At 45.0% G+C, this 9,996-nt stretch overlaps 1 protein-coding gene across 1 annotated transcript; it reads left to right on the top strand.

Annotated features, from left to right (window-relative positions):
• Positions 1-8,329: 8,329 nt before the first annotated feature.
• On the top strand, positions 8,330-9,996 carry BAMBI (BMP and activin membrane bound inhibitor). The gene is made up of 3 exons (XM_024750083.1): positions 8,330-8,450; positions 8,546-8,833; positions 9,250-9,996. Exons 2-3 carry the CDS (start codon positions 8,596-8,598, stop codon positions 9,666-9,668), a joined length of 657 nt encoding a protein of 218 aa, XP_024605851.1. The 5' UTR covers positions 8,330-8,450; positions 8,546-8,595; the 3' UTR covers positions 9,669-9,996.

Raw genomic sequence — 9,996 nt, 5'->3', positions numbered from 1 at the left:
TTTGTGTGTGTGTAATATATATATTTGATATATATATATATATATATATATATATATATTTAAATGCCTTATGGTGCTGGCCTGCCCACACTTTCCGGTCTTCCTGGTCCACGACCTTGATGACGGGCCGCAGTCGTGTTTTATATCAGCCAGGACCCTGCCCTAGCTGATGGGACCATAAACTGAGCATTTTGAGATGATCTCTCCCTAAGCTGAACAGCAACCTGTGTAACGGGGGCTTATGATTGTATAAAAGCAAGCAGAAGTTATGAAGAGCAAAAACTAGAAGTAGGGAAAGTATGCCAGCTGTCTGGTAGAGAGGTGAGAAGCAAAGAGAACCCTGGGAAAATGAGACCCAAGTGTTCTAGTTTCCGGTTTCAGGGATACTGGCTTCTCGGGAAGATAAGTAATGCTTGTAAATTACCAACTGGCTGTATCCTGACAATAAGCCTATTGTATCCTCCCAAGAAACCCCTCCTAAATTAAGTCATCTCAAGTGGGTCTCTCATTCTTTTAATTAAACAAGTTTGACTGAGCTATAAATGTGCATATTTTAAATGATATCTTTGAAATGATAGGCTGAAAGTATAGGTAAGTGACACCAAACTATGAATGGGCCAGTGAAGGGTTACTTGTGTTTAAACAAATTCACAGCAGAATAAGAGCTTATGTGTTAGGTGACCAAATGGAACAAAGGAAGGTTATCGAATATAGGGGAAAATGCCCTGTAAGTTCTTCCCTTAATATCAGGGATAAAAACAAGAACTGTTCAGTGATGATCTCAGTGCAGCCCTGCAGCTCTCTTCATGACTTCTGCCCACAGGAAACATTTCACTGAAATGCATTGAATATTAGAAGATATGCTCATGTGGATGGCATTTCATTGCATGGGTTGAACACATACATCAAATTTAATGTGCATCTTGATACTTTGTAAACGGCAAAACAAATACTGTATAGCTAATTATTTCCTCAGACACTGTTGCGAAATAAAAACAGAGGCAGGGACAGAGACATGATGGCAAATACCAGTCATTTCAAAGTTCCGCTGCAAAAGACCTCATTCTGTTCTGTTAATGAGATTGCAGTTTGGAAGATCCAGTGTTAGAATAGAATGGATTGAGGAGCAGTCATTACAGCAGCCCCCGCTTTTCGGCAATTCTGATATCCGAGGTTTCAGTTACCTGATGAATTGTCCAAAAATATTAAATGGAAAAAACCAGAAATAAACAATTCCTAAGTTTTACATTGCATGCCATTCTGAGCAGTGTGATGAAATCTCGTGGTGTCCAGCGCCATCCCGCCCGGGATATGAATCATCCCCTTGTTCCCTGTTCCTATCCCTTAGTTACTTAGTAGCCCTCTCAGTTATCAGATGGGCTGTTGCGGCCGCAGTCCTTGTGTTCAAGTGACCCTTATTTTACTTAATAACGGCCCCAAAGGGCAAGAAGAGGGATGCTGGCAATTCGGATATTCTCTTACTGTGCCTAAATTATACATTAAACCTTTTCGTAGGTATGTATGAATAGGAAGGAAACCCATAGAATACATTGGGTTCAGTGCTATCTGAGGTTTCGGGCATCCACTGAAGGTCTTGGAACATAGACCCCCCGGGTAAGCCTGGATAAAGGTGGAGCAGTGGGAACACAGGCCGGTTTTGGGCGGTGGGCCAGGATGCAAGGTTTCAGCCAGCGTCAAGCAAGAGCCTAAATGTTTGATTGTCTAATGAAAATATCAGAGCTTTTAATTTTAATGGTTTGTACATGAACATTAAAAAACAAAATCCAAAAAAAGACAAGTATTGCCAGCTAAGGAGACAGAACGCCAAATACTATCTGTTGCTTGAATCTGAACAGCATTCTGGGTCAAGGATGTTCCGTTAAGCAGGAATTCAAGGTAACTTCTCGGCTTTAAAAGATTAATTTACCATTTTAGTTAAAAGAACAAAAGGAATCACCCTCGTTATTTGACATCAGATAGGCAAAACTAGCAGAAATTATTGAATAATTTCTAAAAGTTCTACTGGCTTAATTGGAGATTACATGAACATAAGTCAGTAGAACAAAGGCTATATCAAGGATCACACAGCATATATTTGATTATAAATCATGTCCATTGTTAAGTTCATGATGTTCTTTTAATCCATTTCTTACTGTATTCTAAAGTTAGTTGCTTTAAAACTTCTCAACACAACAGATACTCTGTGGTATTTGTAAAACTCAATAGCATTTTTGCTAGTCTGTAGGAGGATGGGCATTTGGGAATGTGGGCTTCAGTCCTCCCCTTTTTTTCTAGGTCCTATCATACTATGTCCTGGACTCTGCACTCTGTCCTTTATCTCCTTTTCCATTTTGGAGGAAAAAAGAAAAGAAAAAAACTTCACTAGACACTCATTCCTTTGGGCTGGGCTAATCTCTCACCTTTGACCATATTCCAAAGAAAGTAAATTTTAGCTCTGCACTCCTAACTTCTGAGAACAAATGACTTTAAAAAAACAAAAACAAAAAACAAAACTGCTCCTGGGAATTCAAAGTGTTATCTAACCTCTGTGGATTGTTGGTTGGTAGAAGATCTCCATAACAGGGAGAAATGTTAGAGTCTATCTCTAGACTGCAATAGTTTGTATGCTAGCCGGGAACTTGAACACAACTGCTTCTGAACAAAATGTACCAAGTTATTTTTCATCTGTATCGTGGAGAGAGGAATTGCTGTATCACATATAATTTTGGGGAACAATGGCATTATTTGGGTAAGCAGAGATTGCTAGAGTCTTTACAGCTTTGTTAACAAAATGACTTGGGACATAAAAACCCTTGAGGTATTTTTTTTTCCTATTTATAAGAAAAATAAAATTTAGAGTTTTTCTGTGTATAGGACAACCATGAAAATGCATCATAGTGGCATGCTGTGATTATATAGTATATATATGTTCATATATATCATATCTAGAACACTGTTCAAAGGTAATAAAATAAAACTATTATAATGTTTAATTATTTCGGGTTTTAGGTCTAAAATCAGCTTTCTGTTCTTGGGTATAGATAGCTGGTTCCCAGCTTATATTTTCACAATTTCCTTCATAAGAGTAAAAAGAAATTGTTCATTGATTTCATTTGTTGATTTAAATTAAAAAAAAATCCCACTAGATTTTACTATTTTCCCCTCTACTTATCAACCTACCTGTGGGAAAGTAATAACCAAGTTACATACAAAACACAAGTAAAATTCTGTAGAGAAGCAATTTTCCTTGAGCCTTAAATTGAATTAAAATGGTTGCTTATTCTTTCAACTATTGATATGGCCTCATAGTTGACATATTATCCCTAAACAAATTTTGATTTTCCATATTGATTCGAACACTCTTGTTCATTTAGCTGAAAAGTCCATGCCTGCTCCAAAACCCTTAGATAAAGTGCAGACTTGTTTCTCTTAAAATGAATTTTTAGCCATTTAAAAAGCCTGACCATTAAACTAATAATGAAAATAAAAGAGGCGGAATCACTGTCTGATCACGATGTTCTTATTCTGAATTGTATTTGGAACAAAAAAAGTACACATCCTGGAATAACAACAACTGATGTTAATTCAGTAAAATGTAAGTATCAGAGAATGAACCCTTTGGGTTGAAAGTCAAAGAACCTTAAGTAACAAGAGGACCTTATCGAGGAGCCTGAGTTAACCCTGACATGGAACTTAAGGACCAGAAGTTAAGCCAAGGACTGGGAATCCATCTGGACTTACATCTTTGCCACCCTGCACATCTCTGTCCTTTTTTTCTTTCTTTGCAGACAGGTGGACTCTGAATTTGTTTGTCTCTCGTGAAGCGACCTCTAGAGCCTGACCAGCACCTCAGTCTAAAGACCCCGAAGAGAGAACCTCATTGGTCCAACTGGGGTCGTGTGACTAGTTATGGCCAGAGGGGCACAGTGCCCTAGGGGACGTGCCTAGGGGACGAAAGGGGACGTTCTCTGAAGGGGGCTGGGAAGGCATTCAAAGTGTTCACTACAATACGACTTTCATCAGCGCATCCCCCTAGACCCTCTTCCATTAAACAGGCATTTTTACCTGCATCACGGGTAGATATGGTTATTTTCTGGTGCATCTCCGCCCACTCCTTGCTTCACATCGATGCTCCAGCAACAAAGAATTGCTTGTAGTCCCAACTACCCATCTTCTACTTACCACCCCTATGCCCCCTTGCGATCAATGAATTTCACGCCTAAGTTCCTGTGGTCCTCTGTGCTTGCAACGGTCCCCTCCCAATTCTTTCATTCTTTAGGCGTCATGGCAGACGTCACTGCTTGCAGCAGACCTTCTGGACCTGCTTCCCTTCCTGGGCTAGTTATCGCGGCTGTCTTTATGCATCATAACTGTGCACATCTCCGTCATCCCTTGTTTGTGATTTACCATGTAGGTTCTGGCATCTTTTGGACCCCGCAAGCTGTGAGCCTGGCCTGCAGTGGGTGCTCCAAAATAGTTGAACGAATATGCTCGAAAAGTTTCCTGTTGGCTAATAATGGACCCTCTAGAGTTAAAAGAGAGTGTGTCATTACAGGACAAGTATTGTCTGCATAAACCCCTTGGAGCTGTTAACTTGTCAAATACTCACACGTCAGGAAGTACCAACCAAACCTCGCCTCGGGACCTGCTGGGCAGCCCCCCACTTAAGAAACGCCCGCTGCTGCTTACCTGGTGCCCTAACCAGTTTAACTGCCTCTTAAAACTTTTGCTGGGCTGGCGCTCCTCTCCTTTTAGATGCAGTTTTGATCCAGTGAGGTAATGGGCAGAACATCAGTTTATGAAATTATTTTATTTTTTCTGCATATACACGTTATTTTTCAAAGGCAATTTCGTTCACTACATCCTGCAGCTCTGTGGACTTTACAACATTAACTTACAAGGTTGGCCTTGATTTTCAGTCGAGACATATATATGTATGTGTGTGTATATATATACACACAAAAAAATATATGTATACAAAAAACAGAGAGAGGATATATATTTTTCTTCTTAGTCTTAATTTCTGCACTCTTTAGTCCTCAAGGGTTTGACTGCTTCTCCTGCCTTAGCATTAAATGCGCCCTTCCCCCTCGCCCCACCCCTTCAGGTCGCAAAAAGCTGGCTGATCCTAAAAGGAAATTTTGCAAATGGTTGACTTCTGTTAACCCCAGGTTGGCGAGGGAGGGGAGAAAAGAGCTTCCCTCAGATAAGAGTTTTAAACTGAATTTCCTCTCCGCAAAAATAGAAAAACAACAGCAACCCTCCCAGGACCGCCTTTGGGCACTTTGTGGCGGGCAACCCCCCAAGTCCTAGTAAGTGAATTAGCATCTCAGAAGGGCGCTCCCCGCGGGGCTGGTACTGATCAGGGTCAGCCGGTGTGTTTGCCTGCGACTGTTCGGGGGGGTGGTTAATTGAGTGTCAGTCTCGGCCAGTGTCGTCTCGCTGGCGCCGGGCGCTTTTGGATTTGCTAATTCTCGTTAAGTGTCTGTGGCCGGCTACTCGTCCCGTCTACCCGGGAGAACTCGGCGGCCCCTGCAGATCGACAGCCTGTTTGGTTGTCAGTGTTTGTGCAGGTCGGCCCGTCGTGAACTTCCGAGCGCTGCAGCCGGGGAGCGGGGCCCGACTGTGGGGCGGAGGCGGCCGGGAGGGACGGCGGACCCCGCCCCCGTCGCCCAGTGCCCGCGTGTGCGCGTCTCCGTCGTGAGTGTGTGTCTCGGTGGTCTGCGCGGCTCTGTATTTGAGTGTGTCTCTGCTGCGAGTGCGTGTCTGTACTGCAGTGTCTCTGTCCGTGAGTGTGTGTGTGTGTGTGTGTCTTCGAGCGAGGGTGCTTGTGAGCCCGCGAGCGTGTGTGCCGTCCGAGGGGTGTGCGTTGTGTGCAGGAGTGTGGGCTGTGTTGCTTCTCAGGGGTTGGGAGGTGGGGGGCTCTGTCAGCGGTCGTGTTTCCCACTCACCTCATATTTTATAAACGCTACTCAAAAAAAAAAAAAAAAGCAGCGGTCAGTTTCTTTTTTTTCCTGCAGGCTTTCGCCGTTTAGGTCGAAATAACCCAAACAACTGCCTCTGGGTTTCAAGGTCCCCCAGCCTCCCTCGCCAGGAACTCTCCCTGCTGTTTGCTCTGCGAACAGATACTTTTTTAGAAAATAGGAAGCATTTTTTTAGCTTTTTCCACCCCGCATCCCACGCCCCCTTTCCTCTAATTGCCATGTAGCAGGCATGAGGTTGAAGGATAAGCCAGGCCAGCGAGGATGATGTGCTACAGTATTTATTTACTTTGCAAGGAAGGCTGTAATCAACCCTAAATAACAGCCCTCGCGGGGTGCAGAGGGGAGCCTCCTGGCCCTATCAAAGGCCGGCCGAACGGGGCCGGACTGCGGCTGACATAAGTCGCAGATACCGAAACTATGCGCCTGATAATGATATAATTAGGGGATCAGAGGTTTCTGACTGCTGCGGACTTCAAAAGCTTTGGAAGAAGCCCGCAGTCTCTCCTGTAGCCGTCCGGACTGAAGCAGACATTTTTGTTTAATCACCACATACAGTAACTAGAAAGGGGGGCAGACAGAAGAGCATTGTTCCCTGTTTCAAAATACCAGTCCCCTCCTGGCCTTCCACGTGCCACAGGAAGAAACTTTATGAAACGGCAGAAATAGAGTTTTAATACAGTAACACAAAAGTCCATTCAACTTGCTCAAATGTGGCTCCAATTAAAAAAAAAAAGTTGTTAGAGCTTTCCTAGTTACCTGTCAAGATTTTATTAGACTGTTTCAGGTCACTGAAAATATAGTCTTTCAAATAGGCTCTCGTAAACATTGAAGCGGCATTCTACTTGTATTCAGCTTTTTTTCTGCACGAGGTCTGAAGTGACTGGGATCAAAACTGACTTTTAATCTGTTTTATGTCTACTTTCAATCTGTCTGTGGAAATTGTCAGACTTAGGGATCTGCAGTCATCACCACTTAAGACCAGTGAGGCTTTATGCGAAAGAGCGAGAAAATATAGTCTTTCAAATAGGCTCTCGTAAACATTGAAGCGGCATTCTACTTGTAAAGAGCTTCTGCGAAGCAGGCTTCTGACCGGAAGGTCCTACTTACTGGAGAAGGGACCTGGGCCCAGACCAGGACAGCAGCAGGACAGGACAGGGGCAAGACCTCCGGCTTTGCGGGGTGGCACTCAGGTTGCCAAAGATCTGTGTTTACTTGGCTGCATTTTTAGACCTGAAGCATTAGCAGGTGCTGGTGAAGGCTGAGCGCTCGGTCCGGTGGCCTGGAATTTGGACAGATAGTTAAATGAGACCTCTTACTCAGGCACTCACGGGAGGAGGGAGGAAGAAAGGCGAGGCTGGGAAGAGGTGTGTAAAGCGGTAGTGCCCCGTGTTGGTGTTGGTGTTCAATTTCAGGGCGGTGGTTTCTGTAACCAGGCCGAACTTCAGAGGAGGAAGCTGGGGAGAGGTGTGTACCCGAGTTCAGTTCACAGCAGCTTCAGCCGTGGCAGGTGACGGTGGCCGCGGTCCACCGGGTCAGATAGCGTGTGAGCAAGCGCTCCCAGAGCCAGATAATTTCAACGAGAAGTTGACGTGGAAGCCTCAGATCTTGCGCTGTGACTTGCAACTCACAAACTAAGTTTTATAAAGGAAACTTTTAATCACTTCCCACAGAAAAAATTGAGGTTTCCTTAAGGATTTCTCATTCAACCAGCAGAGGCTTTTCAGTTTCAGTGTTTCCCCTTTTAGATCCCATGTTGAATTACACATAAAACTGGGGAGTCTGGGGCGGTGAGCGGGGGAGGAGTGAGCTTTGCAGTTTTACCCCCTCCTCCCTGCTCCCAGTTTTATGACTTTCCATTTGGGCTGAAAGAAATTGACTTTGGCAAGCAAACCACTAATTGTAAACTGCCTAGTTCCTGTTTTACAATATACTGACTAAAAGCTCCCCTGCACGCATAGATCTTTATAGGCAAAGTTTGCCTTTTCTAGAAAGGCTGCAAATAGCTACCCAGTTTCATAGTTTTCAGACCCCCTGACCGGAGCAACTTCTAGATTGCTGTGTTTCTAGTTAGTAGCTTTATGAGCTGTTAGCTAAAGCTCTTACGTCTCGGTGCAGCCCTTTGAGGTAGTAACCAATTCAGCAGCAGCAGTCAGATACTTGGAGTGACAGAATCTAAAAGCGTAGCATTTCATGTTGTACGGTCACGTAGGATTAAATGAGTAAATAATGTAATTTACCTTTTACGGTAGGAGAAATTATGGGGGTGATTATTTTGCTTCAGAAACAAAAGTGTTATTTTTCATTATTCGCTAACTTACCCTAAATTGAACTTTTCTCTGCTACGTGGATTAATACATTTCTAAGATGATGTTTCCCTGGCTTGGGATTCAAGCACCGGCTTGCACAAAGGGCTTTCCCCGTCCACGTGGACTGCCCTTCGAAGCCCTCAGCTGAGTGTTCTCTAAAGTGAGTGTCTTTGAGATTGGGGGTTGAGCGGTTGCTTAAGTGGATGCCTTGTCTGGTCTCTGAAGCAGTCTGATGCAGTTTCCCCTTGTTTTCAGGTGAAATCAGGTGCTACTGCGATGCTGCCCACTGCGTGGCTACTGGTTACATGTGTAAGTCTGAGCTGAGCGCCTGCTTCTCCAAACTTCTTGATCCTCAGAACACAAATTCCCCTCTCACGCATGGCTGCCTGGACTCTCTCGCAAGCACAGCGGATGTCTGCCAAGCCAGACAGGTCCACAACCACTCTGGCAGCACTGCGCCCACGCTGGAGTGCTGCCACGAGGACATGTGCAATTACCGGGGGCTGCAGGACGTCCTCGCCCCTCCCAAGGGGGAGGCCTCAGGTAGGGAGAAGCCCTCTGACTGAACCCTTGCCTGGTCTCTAGGCTTGTGCCTGCCTGCTACTGATTTTGGTGTTAATGTGATCAGGGCTAGCAGAGGGAGAAGCATGGCTGGGTGCCAAGGGGTATCTCTACTGGGTAGCTTTCGTGTCCGCGTGAGCGTTAGACGTCTGTCTGTGTAATAGGTTTTGCCTGTTTTTCCAGCATTTTGAAGCCACTAAGAGACCGTTACTAATCGGTCATGACAGTTCGTAAACAAGTGTTTTTGGAAGCTTCTCTGCCACACTGGCAGCATTTCTGTTCTAAATATTGATTGAATTGTAAGCTTCTCTTTAATGGGGTGCCACGTTGAAAACGGAGGGGTGCCCGCGAATGTCTCCAGGAGGGCTTGATCGATCGTCTTGCTTGTGTTCCTTTAGGACAAGGGAACAGGTATCAGCATGACGGGAGCAGAAACCTCATCACCAAGGTGCAGGAGCTGACGTCCTCCAAAGAGCTGTGGTTCCGGGTGGCGGTGATCGCCGTTCCCATCGCCGGGGGGCTGATCCTAGTGTTGCTGATTATGTTGGCCCTGAGGATGCTGCGGAGCGAGAGCAAGAGACTGCAGGACCAGCGGCAGCAGATGCTGTCCCGTTTGCACTACAGCTTTCACGGACACCACTCCAAAAAGGGGCAGGTGGCAAAGCTAGACTTGGAGTGCATGGTGCCCGTGACCGGCCATGAGAACTGCTGTCTGACCTGCGACAAGACGAGACAGGCTGACCTCAGCCACGACCGGATCCTGTCGCTTGTGCACTGGGGCATGTACAGTGGGCACGGGAAGCTGGAGTTCGTATGACGGGGTCTCACGGAACTGGACCTCTGGGGCCCTTTGAGTTCTGCTGGCCGGGAGCACTTTATCTGAAGAAAAACAAACTCGCGTCATGACCTTCGAGAGATAGAATGACCTCTGCAAACAGAATCTTGGATATTTCTTCTGAAGGATTATTTGCACAGACTTAAATACAGTCAAAATGTATTATTTGCTTTAAAAGTATAAAAAGCAAAGAGAAGACTCTGTACACTGTTACCAGGGTTATTTGCATCCAGAGGGAGCTGGAATCGAGTACCTAAATAAAAGAAAGTGTGCTCTATGTAAGCTCCTACATCTTGATTTTTCATAGAGG

The sequence above is a fragment of the Neophocaena asiaeorientalis genome, unplaced genomic scaffold (assembly GCF_003031525.2).
Source record: "Neophocaena asiaeorientalis asiaeorientalis breed wild unplaced genomic scaffold, Neophocaena_asiaeorientalis_V1.1 scaffold4, whole genome shotgun sequence".
Taxonomy (NCBI): domain Eukaryota; kingdom Metazoa; phylum Chordata; class Mammalia; order Artiodactyla; family Phocoenidae; genus Neophocaena; species Neophocaena asiaeorientalis.
This window is presented reverse-complemented; position numbering and strand designations above follow the sequence as displayed.

Bases quoted from the DNA above. Each gene is read 5' to 3' on its own strand.
- BAMBI (XM_024750083.1), top strand. From the start codon at position 8,596: ATGTGTAAGTCTGAGCTGAGCGCCTGCTTCTCCAAACTTCTTGATCCT. The intron at 8,834-9,249 runs GTAGGGAGAAGC...GTGTTCCTTTAG, and splicing joins TCCCAAGGGGGAGGCCTCAG to GACAAGGGAACAGGTATCAG.